The sequence below is a fragment of the Vitis riparia genome, chromosome 19 (genome assembly GCF_004353265.1).
Source record: "Vitis riparia cultivar Riparia Gloire de Montpellier isolate 1030 chromosome 19, EGFV_Vit.rip_1.0, whole genome shotgun sequence".
NCBI lineage: Eukaryota > Viridiplantae > Streptophyta > Magnoliopsida > Vitales > Vitaceae > Vitis > Vitis riparia.
Window position 1 is genome coordinate 21,896,235 of NC_048449.1, and position 24,081 is coordinate 21,920,315.

General features: G+C 37.0%; 1 protein-coding gene across 1 annotated transcript in view; it reads right to left on the bottom strand.

The window, feature by feature from the left end:
• LOC117908824 (molybdenum cofactor sulfurase-like) overlaps nt 1–24,081 on the bottom strand; it is an 84,278-nt gene that overhangs the window by 21,792 nt on the left and 38,405 nt on the right. The window contains 2 exon segments of the mRNA XM_034822598.1: nt 7,069–7,185; nt 22,428–22,530. Coding sequence (XP_034678489.1) covers nt 7,069–7,185; nt 22,428–22,530 — 220 coding nt within the window.

Here is a 24,081-nt window from a genome sequence, read left to right on the forward strand (position 1 = left end):
TCCAGCCCCACCTCCCAACAAAAAGCCCCTTTGAATCTATTGTAGCTTCAATCTAACAGACCTTGGAATGCAAAACCAAAACATAAAATAAATGGGCAAGCTAGATAAGGTACTTCAAATTGAAGTAATTCTCCCTTCTTTGGAGATGTATCGTCTCTTCCAAATGGACAACCTTTTGTGAAACCTCTCTTCCACTCCATCCCAAATTGTCATTAACTTAAAAATTAATTTATTTAAAATAATTTTATTCTAATTCATTTATAATATATATATATACAAGTATAAGATATTTATATTTAGGGTTTATATATATAATGATTATAATGTAAATATATATTAACATATGTTCATTTTGTATTAAAAAACAAAGTTAGCTAGTTGGTATGGAGTAATCTTACAATTGTGCAGTCAAGGGTTCATACCCTTGCCTCCACTTTCACTTCAATTTATTCTTTTAAGGGAAATGTAATCCACATCAACAAGTGATAACACCGAAAATGGGTATTTAAACTGAAGAGCTAATGAGATGTATTAAGCGCATAAAGCATGCTAGGCTAAGTTGAGCATGAATGTGGGTTGGGTGCACTGAATTCTAGGCTGAGAAGTGGGCCCAATTCAAATTTTTTTTAAAAAAAAAACCTAAAATGGATGATGTGGTGCCGATTTATCAACAAGTCGTTCAAAATATCACAAAAACATCATTGTATCATTGATACATTGGTGAAAAATGGCCGATCTTATGGAAATATCATGCTCCTGAAATGTCTCCCCCACTTATCGTGTTGAAGGCTACCAATACACAATATATCAGTGAAATTTCGCCAATAAATCACAACACTTTCATCCTTGCATGGAACCACCCAAGCAAATTCATTGGAAACTAGTATGTAGAATCCTAAAATATCTTAAAGGTATTATAGGTATGGGAGTACTCTATAGAAGAAGGTCAACCTCCACCCTTGATGTAGTGAGTTTTTCATATGCAGACTGGATAGGATCCTCAATTGACGAGAGGTCCACCAATGGGTATACCTTGGTTTGTGGTAATCTAGTTACTTGAAGGAGTAAAAAGCATAATGTAATAGCTAGGTCTAGTGCTGAAGCAAAATACAGGACTATGGCATATACAGTGTGTGAGCTAATGTAAATTCAAGACCTGTTATAGGAGCTTAGATTTTCTCTTTAAAAGCTCATGACTATGTATTGTAATAATCAAATTGTTATTCACATGCTAGTAACCCAATGTTTAATGAAAGAACCAGGCATATTGAAGTGGACTACCATTTTATTAGAGAAATTATGACCAACAAAAAAGTGTTAACTCCTTACCTCAAGTCTGAAGATCAGTTGGGGGTGTTTACTAAAGCCTTAGGGAGAAAACTTTTTTCTGTTATGTGTTCCTAGTTAGGTCTTAATAATATATATGCCCTAGCTGAAGGGGGAGTGTTAAAGAGTTATTAGTAGTTATTTGGTAAGGGCTAGTTTAGTCATTTTGTTTTATTTTGTAAAAGTTTATATATATATATATATATATATATATATGCTCTCTCCTTGAGGAATAAGGCTCTCTTTTCTTTCTCTCATTCAACCATACTGTTGAATATAATATATTTATAGTGTACAATCTTTCTTTCCTTTCTTAATATAGGTCACATATATGGTAGTTAGTTCAACCTAGCCTTGTATATATATTTCTCTATTGTAAAAAGTTAATCATATGAATGAGAATTAAGGTTTTCTCTCTCTCTCTTTCAACATGGTATCAGAGCCAAGGGAGAAAACTTTATTCTTTCTGGTTTACCCGTGTAATTAATTCCGGAAATCCGTCCAGTGGTCGTGTTTCATTCCAATCACCTTTTCCATCTCCCAAAGTTTTTCGGTCAGCCATATCGTGGTCAGAAAACCCTCATCGCCGTCAACATTTTTCCGGCGATATTTTCCAGAGACTTTTCCGGCGACTTTTTTCGGGCGATATTTTTCGACACCGACCACATCATCAGGAGCGCAAAGAGGAGATCTGCAACTTTTCTCAAAGCACCGGAGCCAAAAACCGATACACACGCCTCCCACGTGCCGTTTTTCTTCGGCGGCCTAAATCCCATGCGCGTGAGGGCACGTGGCCCACTTTCTAGTGCTGAGCTTCTACCAGCAAGCTCGTCCGGCGCCGTCTTGCACTTCTAAGCCTCCGTCAGTCCTCTCTGAACCCTGCTTCTCCATTTTTTTGGCATTTCAGCCTCCTCTGGCCTCCGATGGCAGCTCCCTTCCTTGGCCGAGACCTGTGTGTGCCTTGGGAAAGCCTCTTCTTCATCTCTAGTCACTTTTCTCCTTTGTTTGGGTCCCGACATACCAGGTTCTTCTTCCACAACTGTGATCCGTCCTCCCTTTAAAGCTCTATTCGATCCAAACATGATTCAATCTCAGGTGAAGTGGATATGGCGACTAAAAATCCTATTTTTATATCTGTCATCTCTGGATCTCCTACTATCACATCGGAAAAATTGATTGGTAGTGAGAATTATCTCTCCTGGTCAGCGTTCGTGGAACTCTGGTTTATGGGACAAGGTTATGAGGATCATCTTGTTACACCTGAGGATGCTATACCTCATGTTGACAAAGTGCAATGGAAGAAAATCGATGCACAATTGTGAAGCGTATTATGGCAATCTGTTGATCCCAAAATTTTACATCATCTTCGTGCCTACAAAACCTGCTTTAAATTTTGGACTCAGGCTAAAGGATTATACACGAATGATATTCAACAATTTTATAAGGTGGTTTCTGATATTGTTCACGTGAGACAGCAGGACATGGATCTGTCTATTTATATTGGCCGGATTGCGTCTCTTAAGGAGGAGTTCTTAACTTTGATGCCCTTCACTAATGGTGTTGAAGCTCAACAAATACAGACTGACAAGTTCTTTATGGTGTTAACCCTCATTGGCCTCCGTCCAGATCTTGAGTCTGTCCGAGATCAGATTCTTGCTAGTCCATTAGTACGATCATTGGATGATGTGTTCGCTCGTCTCTTACGCCTCTCCTCTACTCAGACCTCGTCAACTGATGGTCCTTCAGATTCATCTGTGTTAGTCTCACAGACTAACTCTCAAGGAGGACGTAGTGGCAATCGGGGTCGAGGACAACGTCCTCAGTGCACCTATTGTAATAAGCTTGGTCACACTCGAGATCGTTGCTATCAGTTACATGGACGGCCTCCTCGCACTGCCCACATTGCTCAGTCATTTGATCCTCTGCTATCTCAACCTGACTCCGCTGCGAGCTCCACATCTCAGAGTATCACCCTTACTGGTAGTGATTATGATGCCTATCTCCGATATCAGGCAGCCACATCAGCTTATGTTGCTTCTGTTGCCCAGACCGGTAATGTCTCTATCTGCTTTACTCAATCTCCTTCTTTTGGCCCATGAATTCTAGATTCTGGAGCATTTGATCATATCTCTGGTAATAAACACCTTTTTTCCTCTATTACTACTACCTCTGCCTTACCTACTGTTACTTTAGCTAATGGTTCCCAAATTATGGCTAAAGGTATTGGTTTGACTCATCCTCTCCCTTCCCTACCTCTCCATTCTGTCCTTTATGCCCTTAAGTGTCCTTTTAATCTTATTTCCATTAGCAAAATAACCCACACTCTTAATTGTTCTATCACTTTTTCTGACAAATCTGTGATCTTGCAGGACCGGAGTACGGGGAAGACGATTGGCATAAGGCGTGAGTCTCAAGGCCTCTATCACCTCACATCACCTTCATCTCCTGCAGCTTGCATTTCCACCGATGCTCCTCTTCTCATTCATAGTCGTCTGGTTCATCCTAGTCTCTCCAACTTCCACCTCGTTTTTCCACTTTATCGTCGCTTACGTGTGAGTCGTGTCAGCTTGGGAAACATACTCGTGTCTCGTTCCCAAAGCGTTTGAATAATCGGGCAAAGTCTCCTTTTGAACTTGTCCACATTGATGTTTGGGGTCTGTGTCGGACCGCGTCTACTTTAGGATTTCAGTATTTTGTCACTTTCATTGATGACTATTCAAGATGTACTTGGCTATTTTTAATGAAAAATTGAGTTAAGTTATTCTCTATTTTCCAGAAATTTTATGCTGAAATCCAAACACTATTCAATGTTTCTATTCGAGTGTTCCGCAGTGACAATGCTCGGGAATATTTTTCTACACCCTTTACTTCTTTTATGTCCCAACATGGGATCCACCATCAGTCATCTTGTGCTCAGACTCCTCAATAAAATGGGGTTGCTTAACGTAAAAATCGACATCTTGTTGAGACAGCTCGTACCCTCCTTCTCCATAGTCATGTTCCTTTTCGTTTTTGGGGGAATGCTGTTCTTACAGCCTGTTACTTGATTAATCGTATGCCCTCATCTATATTACATGACCAAATCCCTCATTCCCTCCTTTTTCCTACCCAACCTCTTTATTTCCTTCCTCCTCATGTCTTTGGTTGTACTTGTTTTGTTCATACTCTCACACCTGGACAAGACAAGCTCTCCGCCAAGGCTACGAAATGCATCTTCTTGGGATACTCTCGACTTCAGAAGGGCCATCGTTGTTCCCTGACACTCATCGTTATTTTCTCTTCGCTGATGTCATCTTCTTTGAGGACTCTCCATTCTTCTCATCCTCTAAATCTCTTCCCATTTCTAAAGTATTGCCACTTCCCTATATATCCCCCCCTTCAGATGCGCTCTCTCGTCCTCTTCAGGTTTATCATCGTCAACATCGTATTGTTGCTCCTCCTTTTTCTTCAGCTGAGGTACCTGATGACTCACCTCCTATCCCACCGATTTCTCCTACCTCGGCCCTGTCATCTACTGACCGTTTGCCTATTGCTCTTCGGAAAGGTAATCGATCTACTCGTAATCCTCATCCTATTTATAATTTTTTGAGCTACCATCGATTATCTTCATCCTATTTTGCCTTTGTCTCTACTTTATCCTCTATTTCTCTTCCTAAGAGCACTAGTGAGACACTTTCTCATCCTGGGTGGCGACAGGCAATGGTTGATTAAATGGCTGCTCTGCACTCCAATGACACATGGGATCTTGTTTCTATACCTCCTGGTAAATCTACAATTGGATGTTGTTGGGTCTACACTGTTGAAGTTGGTCCTAATGGTCAAGTTGATCGCCTTAAGGCCCGCTTGGTAGCTAAAGGTTATACTCAGATTTATGGTTGTGACTATGGTGACACCTTCTCTCCTATTGCCAAAATTGCTTCTATTCGCTTATTTCTCTCCATGGCAGCTATGTGTCATTGGCCTCTTTATCAATTGGATATTAAGAATGCTTTCCTTAATGGTGAACTTCTCGAGGAAGTGTATATGGAGCAACCACCTAGTTTTGTTGCTCAGGGGGAGTCTGGTTTAGTGTGCAAGTTACGCTGCTTTCTATATGGCTTGAAACAGTCTCCTCGAGTATGGTTTGGGCGTTTTAGTTCAGTTGTTCAAGAGTTTGGAATGCTTCGGAGTGAAGCAGATCATTCAGTTTTCTATCATCATAACTCTTCAAGCCAGTGCATCTATTTGGTAGTTTATGTGGATGACATTGTCAATACAGGCAGTGATCAGGAGGGTATCCAAAGACTAAAGCAACACCTTTTCAACCACTTTCAAACCAAAGACTTGGGCAAACTCAAGTACTTTCTGGGACTTGAAATAGCTCAATCCAGTTCAGGTGTGGTTATGTCACAAAGGAAGTATGCCTTAGACATCTTGGAAGAAACAGATATGTTAGAATGTAAACCTGTTGACACTCCTATGGATCCAAATGTCAAACTTGTACCAGGACAAGGGGAACCTCTAAGAGATCCTGGGAGATATCGACGACTTGTAGGCAAACTGAACTACCTCACCATCACTCGGCCATACATCTCTTTTCCTATGAGTGTGGTTAGTCAATTTCTACAGTCACCATGTGACAACCATTGGGATGTTGTAATCCGCATTCTTCGATATATTAAAGGAACACCAGACCAAGGTATGTTGTATGAAAACAGGGGTCATACCCAAATTGTTGGTTACACAGATGCAGACTAGGCTGGTTCACCCTCAGATAGGCGTTCCACCTCAGGGTATTGTGTTTTTATTGGAGGTAACTTAATATCCTGGAAGAGTAAGAAACAAGATGTAGTGGCCAGATCAAGCGTCGAAGCTGAGTATCAAGCTATGGCTTTGGCAACATGTGAACTCATATGGTTGAGGCAACTCATTCAGGAATTGAGATTTAGAAAAGATAAACAGATAAAGCTAGTCTGTGACAATCAAGCCGCATTACATATTGCATCTAATCCAGTCTTTCATGAAAGGACCAAACATATTGAAGTTGATTGTCACTTCATTAGAGAGAAGATCGCATCAGGGTGTGTTGCTACAAGTTTTGTTAATTCAAATTATCAACTAGCAGACATCTTCACTAAATCTCTCAGAGGTCCTAGGATTAAATACATTTGTAACAAGCTTGGTGCATATAACATATATGCTCCAGCTTGAAGGGGAGTGTTGAATATAATGTATTTATAGTGTACAATCTTTCTTTCCTTTCTTAATATAGGTCACATATATGGTAGTTAGTTCAACCTAGCCTTGTATATATATTTCTCTATTGTAAGAAGTTAATCATATGAATGAGAATTAAGGTTTTCTCTCTCTCTCTCTCTCTCTTTCAACACATACTTTTTTGCTAAACTGATCTAACTTCAACTAGAGATGAATTCTAAATTGTAACAACAAACTCCTTTAAGATTACATTGTTTACGAGTCCATGCATCACAAGAGTTGAGAAAGTGATGAAGCAAATTAAAGCAAATATATAGACGTTGAAGAAGTTATGTCATATTCAAGTAGAATTAATAAGTCACTTGGATAAGCTAACATCATTTAACATTCTCAATAGAGAAAACACAAATTTTCAACTTGTCATGCCCAGACAAACAAATAAACAACTAAATGAAAATAAATCTAAAATAAACATTTGTCGAAGTATGCTGACTATTCCATCTAAAACAAGAAAATATAACTAGTTTAGGATATGTGGAAGCTTACCCGTAGCTGAATTCTGGATAGAGAAGCCAATTTTTCCACTTCACGGTATCCAAACCAAGAACCATCTGGTCGTTTCAAGTTGAAAGTTACTATAGGTCCCATTTCATTGCACAACTTCTATAACAGAAAATTTCAAACAGATATTAGGAATTTTAGTAAAACCACAGAATTTTTTTATTTTTTTTTATTTTTTATGAAGTAATATATTAAAGAACCACAGAAATATAGATTGCATGGAGCAGAAAATGCTTATGCATAAAGCAGCACTTCTATTAAACTCATCCAAAAGATGAACATTCCATATTTCCTAAAGCTTGCTTTCCATTTGCTGCAATTTGGGTGATCTGCTTAGTGAGGAATTGTAGGATTTTTGAGAATACACATATCTTTTCATCGTTTCAGGACAGAAGGTGCTTCATGACTTTTCTTTGGGCATTTGTGACCAAGGAGTTTGCAGGAATTCCATTTAGTTTGACCACATTATTTTAGAAGGCAACCCCCATCAGGAAGTACAGTAATAGCAGGTCAATAGAATATGATTTTTTGCCAGGATGTATTTTCAGGGAGGGTTCCTGTTTGCTTAACATTTAAAAAGATATTTTTCCATTCTTCATATACCTTTCTTATTTAACATCATTTCCATTTTTCATGTTCTAAAAAAAAGAATGAAAAGAAAAAGGTTTTGTCTATGAGAATACATAGAAAATCATATAGAAACTGCAGAGAGAAAAATATCACACTTGAATTTTTATGATTGGGTTAAAAGGACATGAAATTCATTGTCTATTATAAGAAGATCAAAAAATATATGTTTCTCCTTGATCCTTGGCCTTCACCTTACCACTTTTTTCAACAAGGGTCTATAAGAAAATAATTGTGTGCACTAACTGGAAGCATAAGTCAAAAGAGGAGAGTTGTCCATGTTATGGCACAGTATTTGGGCATGCTCATTTAGCATGGGCTCCTAGAAATATTGTAGATATAATGATTATTGCTTTTAATGGATTTAGAAGTATTTCCAGGGGTAGTGTTTTATTGCAGGTGCTGCACTTTCCATCCTTAAGGTGAGTTTTTAAGATATACAGAAGCCCTTGGAGTCATTATGTGCAGCTGTTCATTGTGGGGTTTCTTTTGCTAGTCTTTAGGCCTCATTCGTATACTGCGTGTGTACTTGGTTGCGCCTTTTGCTAGCTCTTTTTAATATATTTCTCGTATTTACCTATCAAAAAAAAAAATATATATATATATATATATATATATAATGTGCAGCTGTTCATTACCTCACCTCTTTGGCTCTTTCTAGGTGCCAGTTACTAAGGAGTTTAGGGGTACTCCTACAAGTCTTATCATTGCAGATTAATGTTATACTTGTTCTATAGGGAGGACAGGTGAATTTCCAATAAAGTGGGAATCCAATTAAATTGGTGTTGCATTCATAGATCATTGAGGCAAAATGGCTAGAGTTGTCCCCAAGTCAGCAGGGACCGAGTTAGCCAATCATGGTCCAGATATTGGCCAAGTTGGGAAGTTCAACAAAGGCTCAATCATTTGACATTAGCAATTTCTTAGAGGAAGATAACTTGGTCATTACTCTTTCTTGTCTCAGTGGAAGCAAGAGCCTTGGCAATCAGATGGTTGGTTGCACAAAATAATTGATCTGTTCAAGGGTATGGATTACAATTCACTTGGATTCCTAGATTAACCAATCAGATAACAAAATGGTTGAGCAACCAAGGTTCCCCACTGCTGAAGGCTATTACACCTGGATCCTTCAATTTCACCCAACATACCTATGTCCATATGATATGACATGGCTGTGGGTATTGGATCCTAGTCAGAACTATTTTATTTTTTTTATTTTTTGATAACCGTGGATGTCCGGGCCAGCTTACGTGCACCTCGACTAATCCCACGGGGCCCTGAAATTAATGACCGGATAAACCTCCAGTGGCCCTGAGGGGACTCGAACTGGTGACCATTGGGGAGCAAACCCAAGGCCGGACCAACTGAGCTACCCCTCAGGGTTAATTTCTATTTGATTTTTTTCATTAATATCCTTTTATTCTTTCAACTATCAATAATAATTACATTTGAGAAAAAGATGAGTAAGCTGAAAATTGAATTTTGTAAGAATATTTGGAAATAAGAGGATGAAAAAGGTATTCGAAGTAAAAATGGAAGCTTTTAAAAAGAATATCTTCACTTCCACTTTATTTTTAACCGATTTTCTTTCATTATGTTGTATCCCAATGCTCATACCTGTTTTTTGGATCCTTTTTATTTGAGTGTCCATATCCTAAAAAATTTGAGTTGCGAAGAATCAGATACCTAGACACACCCATACTTGAACCTAGGCAGCATAGGCTAAAGGCTTTTCTTAGGGATTCATCCATCCCTAAGTAACTAAGTACTTTTCTCTCTCTTTTTTTTTTTTTTTTGGTTTTTTTTGTTTTCTTTTTTTTTTATCAGAAACGGAAGATATATTAATTATGAGAAAAAAAACTCTCTTTTTGGGTATTCTTATTCTATTTTTCTACTACTCCCATGATGTGCTTCCCTTTGTGGCTTTTAAGTTAGGATTGTTCATCTTTCTTTGAATCCTCAATTCATTTTTAATGACTTGTCTGTTTCTTTGAGAGAGAGAAAGAGAAGGAGAGACATCCATACTAGTATAGGAGATAATACAGTTAGGATAATATTGAAGCACAAATTCATGACTCTGCAGAACAATATTATACTCAGGGAGAGAAAGAGAGAGAGAGAGAGAGAGAAAGAGAGATCCATACTAATATTGGAGGCAATGCAGTTAGGACACTAGTGAAGTGCATAGTCACAATTTGTCTGTGGAATAATATTAGGGCAATTGCATATTATTAGAGAAAAGCCTCTCTTTTGCAAGATGATGGAAATGGATATGGATTGGGAAGGATTTCTGGAGAGAAGGGGAGGCTTTATTCTATTTTTATTGACAATGGATAGCAAGCAACTTACTGCTGTCAGAAATTGTGTTCTAACCTGCCTTCATTTTTTTTAGGTTGGAGGAACCTGAAAGATTGAAAGGAGTACCATGCATTGAGTGAATTGGAACTTCACCATTACACCAGCCAGTTGAGAGAAAAGGTAAGGGAAGATGTGAATGATACAGAATTAAGGAAATTTTTTATCCAAACTACTATCTCTTCACCCTATAACCCAGGCTTTCATAAACAAGTTTAGTATTCCCATTATCAAGAAACATTATTGTCAAGTACCCAGTCTTCCCATCTCAAGGTGGTTACATAAAACCTAACTTTTGTTGTTTTGGTTTGGATTCTTGATGAGGAAGAAGTTGAATCCTGTATGATGTTGCCTCCCAGTATATACTCTGTTGTATAGAGTCTAATTTGATTGCAATGGACTGGTTAAGTTAATCAACAATATAAAATGATCAGTTGAAACTATTCTAACAAACCATGTATCAAATGTTTGTGGTGGACTTCCACTCTTCCTTTTTTTACTAAATTTTCAATGCCATATTTCTCAAAATTAATTTTTGAAGAAGGGAAAAAATTTGATTGAGCCATTTAACAATGAGGAGAATATTGGTTTTAAGACATTGGTTCTATGAAACTATTGAGCACTTTAATGAGAAAACAAAGAGAACAAAGTCAATTTTTTTTTTTTTATCAAAAACAAGAATTGTATTAATATTATATAAAGATTTCACGAGAGGGATGAGGAATCCTTCTCACAAATATACAAACCTGATCTAAAGCACTAAAAACCTCCGTTATACAAGGAGATTTGTACAAAAAGATACATCACAAAAGAATGTACCAGAGAAACCTCTCCTGAAAAAATAGCTAGGCTCCTCTCAATGGTAGCCCAACCCTAGAGGTGTACATACTGCAAGCCAACTGAGCTGAATGATGTTTAAAGGATACTTTGACAAAGATACTTTCACTGGTATCAACATTGGTCAGAAGCATCTAGATATGCTTGCTTTCTTTGTGGGTTGTAGAACTAGCACCCTTGGCCCTTGTCTTATCTATATCTCCCTTCAGGGGAAATTCTAGGGTGTCATTTTTCTGGTGTCTGGTTTTCTAAAGATTCTCTAGTAAGTGGTTGGTAGAAGACGGCCTCTTTTCTTTGGGTATAAAAAATGCTTTTGTCTAGTCCTGTCTCATCCATGTCCCCCCATCTTGTGGGTAGAATGGAAAGAGTTCAATGTGATTTCATTTGGATGATGCTGGAAAACATGAGAAAAATAACCTTACAAGTAGAACTCACTCCTAGGTCAAAATGTGAAGAGGAGTCTGCCCTTACAGGAATCTCTTTTAGAAATATAAATCTTACAGGTAATTGGCTTTGGCAAAAAGTAGCCTATTGTGGCAGTGTTTGCAATAGTACATATGGTCTGCAACCAAAATGGTGTAATGTCAACAATGTGGTCATACGGCTTACACCATTGTCCACAAGAAAGATTTCTAGAATTTCTCTCCTTTCATCTGTTAATTAGATATGATTCCAAAATTAGTTTTTGGGGGAACTTGTAATTGAGGGACCAACCACTTTGCATTTTTTATCCTGTCCCCACACCATGCTGGAGGCTAGAAATCAGATCTAACTATTTTCAGCCAATCTTCAATCATCTAAACTTTAGAATCTTAATTTTCAGAATAACCTGAGAGATCAAGAAATGAAAACTTGTCCCCCCTCTGCTCTCTTCACACCATTAATACTAATGACTAGCTATAAGCTAAAATGTCATATGGAGTCATCATCGCAAAGTGGACCATGTGGCAGAGAAAGGAGCAACTATATTGGATGTGTTTACTGGGGACTCCACCCACCTTTAATTCCTTTAGATTTGAAGCAGTATTTGATAGGCTTTTATTGAATGTGATTAATTATATTAGAATAGTAAATCTATCATTACTTTCTGTCACCTGGAGGATACCAACCTTCTTTAATTACAATATTTCTTTTTAATGAAGCAAAATTGTCCTCATCTTCTATGCATGATTAAATAAATGAATGAATGAAATAAAAGAGATACCTTTGCCCCTGTGCCCACTTTTTTCCTGATGACAGGTGTCAAACCTTAACATCTTAAGAAACTCTTTGCCTTGAAATCATTCTTTTTAGTCTTGTTCTAAAGTAATCCTCCAATCACCTTGTCATTTTCCAATTTCATTTGGAAGTCTAAAGTTCCAACTAAAATGCAGGCTCTCACATGGTTGGTAGCTAATAAGGAGGTGAACACTAATGAACTGATAAAAATAGAAATGTTGTGTAAGGGCATCAATTCTGAGATCAGTGTTTTTTGCTTAACTTGCATTCAAATAATTGAGCATTTTATTTTTCAGGTGATCTATAACTTCAGAATTATAGTTGACATTATATTAGTCAGCCAATGTTTCTTGCACATCCCCACTACCCTTGAAGCGAGCTTGTGGACACCTTTGAGGGCTTTATTCATCACCTTCTGGATTATTTGGCTTGAGACACTTTTTAGGATAAACAAACACCTTTATGGAATGTTTTTCATTTTTATGTTTCATTACAGAGAATTTCATTCAGCATAATTTTACTGAATTGGAAGCAGCCACTACTAGAAGGAGAGACAGATTGAGAGGACTTCATCCTTGATGAGTTGTTTTAAATTTAATTTGATGGTTGCTCATGAGGCAACTGGTCCTATGGGAATAAGCAATGTCATTAGAGATTTGATGGCAATGTGATTAAAGCATTCTCCAAGCTAGCTGAACTAGTCAGTGAGGCTAAATCTTAGCTCAAGGGTTCACTGAGGCATTGACTTTCTTGATAGGAAACGAAAAAGATATATATTGATAGAAAAAAGGAGTACAATAGGAGAATGAGAAATCCTCCCACCAAAGAAACTAAACTACAAGAATACAAACACAAGAAAGTACACAATAAAGCAAACGAACACTCTAAACTGGACCGCTCCTTAAGGAGTACACACCGCTAACCAGTCAAGTTGTAACACATTAAGGGGAGTCCCCTTAAAGGCCTTAGAACAGTAGGCCCAAAGAGAAGCAAGGAAAACAATAGAATCCCATAGATACTCTGAGTTCCTTGCTTTATCCTCAAAAATCCTCGCGTTTCTTTCCCGCCACACAACCCAAATTATAGCGATGCTTGCAACTTGCCACAAGACTCTCCCCTTCTTAGAGGCTCCAAAACCATTAAAGTTGATGAACATCATGTCAAAGATGCTCCTCGAGGGGACCCAATCCATCTTGGCTAACTGAAATAATCTATGCCATAACCCGGTCGTCAAGGAGCAATGTAGGAAAAGGTGATCTACTGATTCCCCATGCTTCATGCACAGAATACAAATATCAAGACTAAAGGCTTTGTAGGGTCTTCTCAGTTGTAGCATGCCATTAGAATTTACCTTCTTGTGTGCCATTAACCAGACGAAAGACCTCACTTTGAAAGGGACTTGAGATTTCCATACAAACTTAGAAGAAAAAACCTGAGGAGAACCAGAAAATTGGGATAAGGCTAGAAAGAAAGATTTGACTAAAAAAATCCCAGAGGAAGATAAAGGCCAAAATCTAGCATCTGAAACCGAAGGTGATAGATGCAAACCATCAAGTGACCGCATGAGGGTTTCTAAGTCTTCTATCTCAAGATCTGAAAGGTTACGACGGAAATTAAAGTTCCAAGATAAAGGACGAGAAGAACCGAGAATCGAAGAAATAGGAATATTTTTATCCAAGACTACTTTAAATAGTCTTGGATATTGGGATCCCAAAGGTTGGTCCCCCCACCACAGATCTTCCCAGAACCAAATTTTATCCCCATTTCCTGCCACAAACCGAGTTAACATGGAAAATTCCTGAAAGACTTGTGCAATAGCCTTCCAAGGACAACGATGTGACCATCTGACTAAAGTGTTAACATCCCAACCATTAGAGTGTGATCCAAAAATGCTTAAGATGACCTGATGCCATAGAGCTGAACCCTCTCTAGGGTATCTCCACAACCATTTCCCTAACAGAGCAATATTCCTTAGTGAAATCTTCCCAAAACCCAAGCCCCCTTTTGCCTTCGGATTACACATTACATCCCAGCTAACTAAATGATCTCTTTTGCCTTCCCCAACCCCTGACCATAAAAAATCCCTTTGCAACCTCTCAATTTTTGCAGCCACTGAAGCAGATATCTTAAACAAGGATAAGAAGTAACAAGGCATGTGGGTGAAGCAAGATTGGATAAGAGTTATCCTACCTCCAAAAGATAAGTAAGCTTTTTGCCACTCATCTAATCTTCTTGAGATTCTCTGAACCACTGGATTCCAAAAGCCACTTGCCTTAGGGTTCCCTCCCAAGGGAAAACCCAAATATAGTATAGGCCAACTAGCAGCCTTGCAATCAAGCATCTTAGCCAATCTAGAAAGATGATTTTGATAAAGATTGATGCCATAAAGATTACTTTTGTCAAGGTTGACCTTGAGCCCAGAAATATGCCCAAACACTAACAAAAGACTCTTGAGAGTCTGCAATTCTTCCCCCCTAGTGTTAGAAAAGAAAATGGTATCATCTGCAAATTGCAAATGGGATACCCTAGTTCTGTTTCTACCCACCCTGAAACCCTCCAACAAATTTCTTTCATCTGCTCTCAATAGCATCCTGCTCAGAACATCTGCAACTAAAGTGAACAAAAAAAGGGATAAAGGGTCTCCTTGTCTTAAACCTCTAGATGCCTTAACCCACCCTTTAGCGTTTCCATTCACCAAGACAGCAAAAGATACCGAGGACAAACAACCACTCATCCACTTCCTCCATCTAGGACTGAACCCTTCTTCTCCAACACATGATCCAGAAAATCCCAATTCACATGATCGTAAGCCTTTTCAAAGTCAATTTTGAAGACGACTTCTTCCTCCCTAGATCGTCTTCTCTCATCCACTATCTCATTGGCTATGAGAACCGCATCCAAAATTTGTCTCCCTTGAACAAAAGCGCCTTGAGTAGAGTGGATGGTTTCATGAAGAACTCCTCTTAATCGCCCTGATAGCACTTTGGCTATTATCTTGTAGAGACTAGTGATCAAGCTAATGGGTCTAAAATCTGAGATTTTCTTTGTCAAACTCTTTTTGGATAACAGAACTATGAAGGAGGCATTAGTGCTTTGATTGATGATTCCGCTCCTATGAAACTCTGCACACACTCTCACTAAATCTTCCTTGACCACATCCCAACAATCCTGAAATACTGCAATGGTAAAGCTGTCTGGCCCCGATGCCTTATCCCTATCCAACTGAAAAATGGCCTTAGAAATCTCTTCTTCAGTGAAAGGGGAATCCAACCTACCCGCGCTCTCTTCCAAGATAGGGGACCAATCTAATCCTTCAATGCTCCAGGACTCTCCTATAGGACTCGCATAGAGTTTTTCAAAGTAAAGTAAAATCTCCTCTGTGATACTCTCGGCATTATTCAACACTAAGCCCCTTTCATTCTCCAACATCTTGATAAATTTTCTGTTTCTCCTGCCATTAGCCACTTTATGAAAAAACTTTGAGTTACAATCCCTTTCCTTAACCCATTTCACCCTAACTTTTTGTCTCCAATGAATTTCTTCCCTCAAAACTAATTCCTCTAGCTCCCCTTTTCTTAGGCTCTTTGAACTAAAAGATCAAGAGTGAGACCCCCTACTTGCTCAATGGCATCAAAGTTAGCTAAATCATTGAGAATGCTTTTTTTCCTTTCATTTAGCTCTGCAAAAGAAACCTTATTCCACTCTTTCAAATTGGCTTTGACAAACTGTAATCTCCTCATGAACTTGTGACCTTCCCACCCATTTCCTTGAAAACCACTCCACCAATTTCTAAAATTCTCCTCGAAACTAGGATGTTGCAACCACATATTCTCAAACCTAAAAGGTGTAAGGCCCCACTTGAACGGGTTAGTATCCAAAACAATTGGCCAATGATCTGAGGTCCTTCTAGGAAGGGTTTCTTGAAGGCCTTGGGGAAAGAGCTGCCCCCATTCATTTGAGTAAAGAAAACGGTCCAATCTCTTACACACGGGAGACTCTTGTAAATTTGACCAAGTGAATGATGTGTTCCGTAAAGGTGGATCAAGCAATTCACATTCTCTTATAAAACTATCAAAGTCCTTCATGCAAGAAGTTAGACTTGAACCCCCCAATTTTTCTGAACTTCTTCTTATGACATTAAAATCGTCATCCACACACCATAACGGAGAAGATAAGCCAAAAATGTCAAAAAGTTCCACCCAAAAATCCTTCCTAAGTGAGAGGCTGTTTGGGCCATAAACTGCAGAAATCCAAAGAGGACCGCAACCATCCATAGCAAACTTGACTGAGACCGAGAAGGATTCTATTACCACCTCCTCACTACTCAGTTTCTTAGAGTCCCAAATGATCAAAATCCCACCTGAAGCCCCACACGTCGGAAGAGCAGCCGAATCCTTATTTCTGACCGTCCAGACACTACCCACAAACCTTCTATCACATTTTTCCTTTTTTGTTTCCTGAATCATCACTACATCCGGATTCTCTGACCTCAGAAAATCTTTAACCACCCTACGCTTATTCCTAGACCCCAAACCCCTAGTGTTCCAACTGATAATTTTCATGGGGAAACTCACAGGCCCTAACCACCCAAACCAATTCCAACAAGTCTCAATTACCTGTGGAACTTCTGTTCTTCCTCCTGGAATAAACCTTTATATCCATAGAGCATAAAACCTCTCGCACTTGAGCCATTTTCCCCGAGGACAAGCCATCTATACCTCTCGCACTGAGGCATTGACTTTGGGTCCTTGAAATATACATAAGGAGAAGATTCAACTATTATTCTCTCGAGTATCCAAGGGGAAGAGGGGGTCTTGGAAACAAAATGTTTATATTCATAGGATTCATTGATCTTACAAAGTATCAGGTGCTCGTTCTTCTAGAGACGTAGGTCTGCCCACAGGGCAGATCAACTGACAAAGGAATGAGCCAAAGCATCAGAGTCCTTTAGTGGAGGATTTTCTTTTAACCTAAGTCACCTTCTTGTGTATACCCCTTGGGTTTTAAATATACATATGTATATATATATATATATATACATATATATACATATATATATATACATATATATACATATATATATATACATATATATATACATATATATATATATATATATATACATATATATATACATATATATACATATATATATATACATTGTTTGTTCTTCTGTTGGTTCACCTGAAAGACATCACATCCATCCTTTCTACATTTCTCTTTTAATATGATCTTGTTTTCGATAAAAATATTGTGTGTGTTGATAAAATTTGTTTCTTATACATACATTGTTCAAGAATCAAGTGGGTATTTCCTAGTAATTAGGTAACAATTTCTAAGTGAAAAGTTGACAAAATCTCACAAATGCACAAGACATTCTGAATATATTTGTAAAATATTTAGTTGCTTCTTCTATTAGCTGACCCTTTATTTTCTTCTTGATTTTTTAGTGTGCTTGATTATAGTTAGCTTCCTGATTGTGTGTTCTTTTCTGTCCTTTTTCTGGTTGTATAAGTTTCAATATAAATTGTTGTGATTCCATATATCATGAGTAAGAGAAATAATATTTTATCAGAGCTATGTCGGACATTTCTGAAAACACCAAGGTGAAGATTTCTAGAAGAACTAAGGAGAAAGGAACACAAAAGAGGATTGCAACAAGAATTTTTGTCGAAGGTGAAAATAATTGTTCTCTAATTGGAATGAGATACAATGAAGCATGTACTTTGTTATTCTAGAATAAATGTAGCTCCTCCCACACACTTATTGAATCTTTAAAGGAGGAAATGGTAAAATACTTAATGGTTAAATCTATGAAGATCTACTAGAAGGCTAATAAGGAGTGCCCATGGTGCATGAGGCACTGTGATGCACAAGGGATCATGGTGCACAGGCACACAAAGGATCGTGGTGCATAAGGGACCATGGCAGACAAGGGGACCATGGCATATGAAGAACTCATGGCATAGAGTAAGAATTGAAAAGATTAAGTTCTATGGAACTAGAAATGGAGACAATGGATACTCGTTTGATATTTCTTTACTCTAAACTTAAATTTCTAATGGACGTGGTTCAAACAAGTTTCAAGGTTGAATATATTGAGTGACTGCTTCAATAGTGCCATATTAGAAGAATCAGGTACACTAGTAAATGCATGTGCAGCAAAGGTGTATATGGAGATGCTACCCAGTTTAGATGAGAACTTCAATGGGGATAGTGTAGTCTCAAGAAAGCTTTGTACGAACTTAAACAATCTACTGGAGGTTCATTTAGGAGATTCATTAAAACAATGGTGAAAATGTAGTATCAAAGTAAAGGAGATCACACGTTGTTTAGAAAGCATTCAACTAAAAGAAAAGTGACGACTTTGATAGCTTATGTTGATGACATCAGAGTAACTGAAACTGATTTGGAACAGTTGAGCAAGTTGAAGATCATCTTGCCTAAAAGTTTGAGATAAAAAGATCTTAGGAGATAAAAGTATTTCTTGGGAATTGAAGTGTTTCACTCAAAAAGTGGGATCTTCCTCTCACAACAGAAACTATCCTTGATCTACTCAAAGAAGCAAGAATGTTTAGGTGTAAACCATCTGATACTCTTATTAATCAAAATCATTTTTTTTTTTTTCTGATAGATAAAGAATAATATATATTATAAAGAGGCGCCAAAGGAGCTACCCAAGGTATACAGGATAAATACACCCACCCCCAAGTAGCTCAAGCAAAAAAGAAGTTGCAAAACAAGAAGAACTACAACAACCCCACCCTCAACAAGAGCCCAATCAATCAATGAAACGAAATAGCATTGAAGGACCATCATTTACAAACATCTTAGTTTCCGACCAAAGAAGCAAACAAAAGAGCCTTTTAGCCTTTGAATGGAAAGCACATCATCTCCAAAAGCAATTCTATTCCTTGCCTTCCAAACCATCCAAAAGATGCATAAGGGGTCTGCTCTCGAAACTTTCTTATGTTTTTTGCCCACAAATGAACCATAACAACCCAAAAATGTCTCTCTAAAAAGAACAAAGAGCATTTCCCATAAAACTCTTATCTTTACGCAGTGGAAGAGGATGTGATCTATGGACTCTTCATCTACTTGGCAAAGATAACATCTATTCGCTAAGGACCATCCTCTTTTCCAAATTTGGTCTAAGGTTAAACCTTTTCTCCATGTTGCCTCCGTAGCAAAGAAGCTCACTTTTAAACCCACGAATTCGAAATGATTTTCATTGGAAAAGAAATTGAACTATCTAACTCTAAGACATTGTAAACAAACTAAACTATAAACTTGCTGCTCTTTGTCATTTTCCAAAGCACCTTGTAGTTCTCATCCCTATGTACTCTCTTCCCATGCAAACTCAACAAAAATCTCTCCACATAATCCACCTCCCAATCATTGAAAGGTCTAGAGAAACAAGGGCTCCAGCTCCTTCCTACCATTTAGGAATTCCAAACAACCTTCACCCATGCTTCCTTGGAAACAGCTAAAGCAAACAAAGAAAGGAAGGAGACACACAAAGGAGTGGCCCCACACCACTTATCCTTCCAAAGCACCTTGTAGTTCTCATCCCTATGTACTCTCTTCCCATGCAAACTCAACAAAAATCTCTCCACATAATCCACCTCCCAATCATTGAAAGGTCTAGAGAAACAGGGGCTCCAGCTCCTCCCTACCATTTAGGAATTCCAAACAGCCTTCACCCATGCTTCCTTGGAAACAGCTAAAGCAAACAAAGAAAGGAAGGAGACACACAAAGGAGTGGCCCCACACCACTTATCCTTCCAAAATTTCACCCTCCACCCATTACCCAATAAGAAGGAAAGCCTACTACTCACAAGGTCCTAATCCTTCCTTATTGCTTTCCACAACCTAACACCATACCCCTCCCTTACTTACCTAAAATACCACCCCCCTCTTTCTTCCCCATACTTTCCACTGATCACTTAATTCCAAAAGGCAACTCTCTCATTTGCTAAACATCAACTCCATTTGTAAATAAGAGCTTTATTGAGAGTAGAGAGACATTTAATGCCCCAACCCTCATTCCTTTGGTCTAAACAAACAGTCGTTCATCTTACTAAATGAGGTTTCTGCTCAAGAGCCCCACCTCTCCATAGAAAGTCCCTCCAAATTTGCTCTAACATGAATTTAACCATCCTTGACATGCAAATCAAAGACATGAAATAAATAGGCAAGCTAGACAAAGTGTTCGAATCAAGATAATTCTCCCTCCTTTGGAAATGTATTATCTCTTCCATATGACCAACCTCTTGCAAAACCACTCCTCCACTCCATCCTAAGCTGCCATGGACTTAAACGAAGCACCTAAAGGGAGCCCCAAATAAGAGGAAGGTAGACTTCGCATCTTACAACCAAACTCTAAAGCCAGCTTCTCTACATTATTCACTCTTTCCACTAGAATTAACTTGTTTTTATCCAAATTAATTCTCAACCCTGAAATGGTCTCAAGCCAAATAAGCAACCAACATAAATAAGTTACATGATCCTAAGAGACCTCACAAAATACAAGAGTGTCATCAACGAACAAAAATGGGATAACTCACTTATTGATCAAAATCATAAAGGTAAAATCTGATGTTGTTGATTGAGACACATGTCAAAAATTAGCAGAGAAGCTAATTTACTTGTCTCATACAAGAGCAAATGTAGCCTATGCAACTTGAGTTGTAAGTTAATTCATGCATTATCCAAAAGAGCTACATCTAGGAGCAATTCATAAGATCCTTAGATATCTAAAATCAATTCCAGGAAAGGGGATCATTTTTTGAAAATTTACAAGACTTAACTTGGAGGCTCATATAAATGTTCATTGGACATATCAATGGTCAATAGTAAGTCAACTTTAGGTTCTTACACTTTTTTATGGGGGGTTTTCACAATTACATCTGTTTTTGAAAAAATTCTAAACAAATGGTAGCTATAAATCTATTTCCGAAAATATAGCACTTTATATTCATGTCAAAATCTTTTGAAAAATGATTTAGCACAAACTTATAAATTGTGTTCATACTAAAATTGTGCTTTAAAAAGAAGATTTTACCTTACAACTATTCACGTCAAATTCATCTTTTAAAAAAACAATTTCAATACAAATTTATAAATTGTGCTCATACTAAAATCCCATTTTGAAAAAAATGATTTTTGTATGTAAAATTGTTTATTGAAAAGACAATCTTAAAAACGTCATATTTTTGTAATTACTTAAAAAAATCCTATTTTTAAAATTTTTTTTTTCATATTTATTTAATTAGGTGGTTGGTATAAGTTGTTGACTTAAAACTTATTACTTATTTTTTACTTTAAATATTAAGGTTGTTTGGTAAAGTTAACTTAAATCATTAAATTGACATATTTACCATCGTTAATTTTAACTAAAATTTATATTTTCACTAATCTTAGGTAATAAATTTATTTGTTAAACATTCATATTTAAAGTATTGTAGAAACATGAGATAACTACAAAAATATTTACCACAAAAGATGAGTTGTGAATGTAAAGTCATAATCATAAAATATATTTTTACTAAACATGGGTAAATGAGGTAAAAGACATTTGGGATTAAGAATAAGTTAGTCATTTTGACTTAATACTTAAAGTTATTTTTTACTTTAAGCTGTGATATTATTTGATCAAACATACTTAATCTAATTATTGACTTAAATTAAGTCATTAAGTCATATTAAGTTATTAAGTTGATTTACCAAACACCCTCTTAGTCATTTGTAGAAATGAAAACATATAGTGGCTAGATCTAGTATAGAGGCAAATTTTCAAGTGATGGCCCATAGAATAAGTGAGTTACTATGAGATTCAAAAAATATATAGAGAGAGAGAGAGAGCATATAGTTTTTGTCAAGGATATGTTAATTATTTGCTTCTAATTGACTTTCAATTGATTTTTTTCTCATTATTATGTTATATCCAAGTACCATTGAAGATCATTTTTAGGCCAAGCCCCATATCAAAAGATTTAGGATATAAAGAATCAAACAGCTAGACACACACCCACACTCAACACCCATACCGAAACCCATGCAACATTAGTGCTCATGTATGTTAAACATATTAGGATCCATGTTTAAGTAAATTTTCCATATTAGAGAATAATTGTTATGATTTCTTATCTCTCTCTCTCTCTCTTTGTGTGTGTGTGCGTATTTATTGAATTTATAGGTTTCTTTTTTTTTTTTTTTTTTGGTTGGCTAAACTAGCAAATGAGAAAAAGGACACAAGTTCAATATTACATTTCAGCTTACTGAATCAATTTTAATACAAAACAAACCTCTGAATTGAATCCCCCATAAAGCACGCAGACACCAGATCCATTGTCATGCCTTAAGGCCAAGAGCTGTTTCCTCACATATGTGGAAAGTAATGATGTGTGCCTTCAAGGTAATAAGATATTGCCTAAGTTAGAACATCATGTACCACCTGAAGCTTGAATATTCAATCAATATATAGTACATGAATGTGCGTTCTTGGCTTTCTTTTTGACGACATGGATGACAGAAATAAAGATACCAACTTAACAAGGGGGAAGGTAACTCTGATATATACTGATGTTAAAAATGGATTATATTCCAAATTCCAGCACACAATTTCAACTGAACTCGAAGTGGCAGTAAAAGAAATGAGAACACAAATCTAACAGTATGATCCTGTGCTATCTAGGCATAATCTCTATTTATTTTTCCAAACATTGTAAATTCATTCAAAGGATGAAAAAAGAAATGCGGCATACAGATGTCTACATTTTTCACACATCGAAAACCCAAAACATTGAAAGAAACTTGTGAACTCCTAAGAAAAGGAAGGAAACCAATTATATCAATCATAAAATAATATCCCAGTACATGCTGTAGCATCATTTCAACCAGCAAATCAAGGATCATTAGTATCTTCAACAACGGAAATTCATGTATCTCAACTTTAGTATGATATGATTTTTTTAATGAAGAATCTTAGTACAACATAAATGATGGGCTTAAACAAAAATAAATACATTGGAGCCTTTTTGGAGACTAGGATCCTAAATCAGGAGGCAAATCTAGGTTACACAGATAGGTTTATTAATATCCAAGGCAAGTTTAATTGCCTTAGGACATGTAATATAAAGGAGAATGAATGTCCTTTGGAGTTCACTTCTGTGATTGTGGGAAAATGTTGTTGTTGAAGCCTATCTAAAGGTTGCCATTGTGACGTAAATTATCTTAAGTAAACATGTCCTCATCTATAATTTTAATGTACTTGAGATACTTGTGAAAGATGGATTATTCTGAACAAACATATGAAGCGAAACAAATGTATTTGAAATTTCCAATATGGATCAAACCTTTCTAACTGGAGGTTAACTATAGCGTAAATCTATGGAATCAGAAACCTACATTACTATTGAGTTGAGTTATTCTATGTTATCAGAGACATGCGACTTCAAGAGTTAAAGTAATTTGTTCATTAGGGTGAGCAGAGTTACTTCTTGGTGCGGCATGTCTCACAATTTTATCCAAAAATTTTCTGCAATAAAGCACATGGAAGTTTATAATAAACTTTAAACTTACACTATCTATATCTCTATCAGTGAGGCTTTAAGAGTGCAAGGAATTGATGATCTTGTATAAAAGATGGTTGACACAAAAGAAGACATTCTTTATTACATCAATTGAGAAAGAGTTGATAATAAGGTTATCATATCAAAGAAAAATATCAAGCAACATTTACACTTCTGTATTTGTTACTAGTTCAAAAGCACTGATCTTATTATTGTTAAAAGTTTCCCCCTAAAGTAAATTCCAAGCACCAGCATCAGAACCAACAAGGCAATATAACTATCCATCATAAGACAGTAACATTTAGGGTAACAATCATGATATCCAATCAATAAAAAGAATTGTTAACAAACAAAAATCAGAGCAGATTGGTAATTGAAGTTCTTCTGA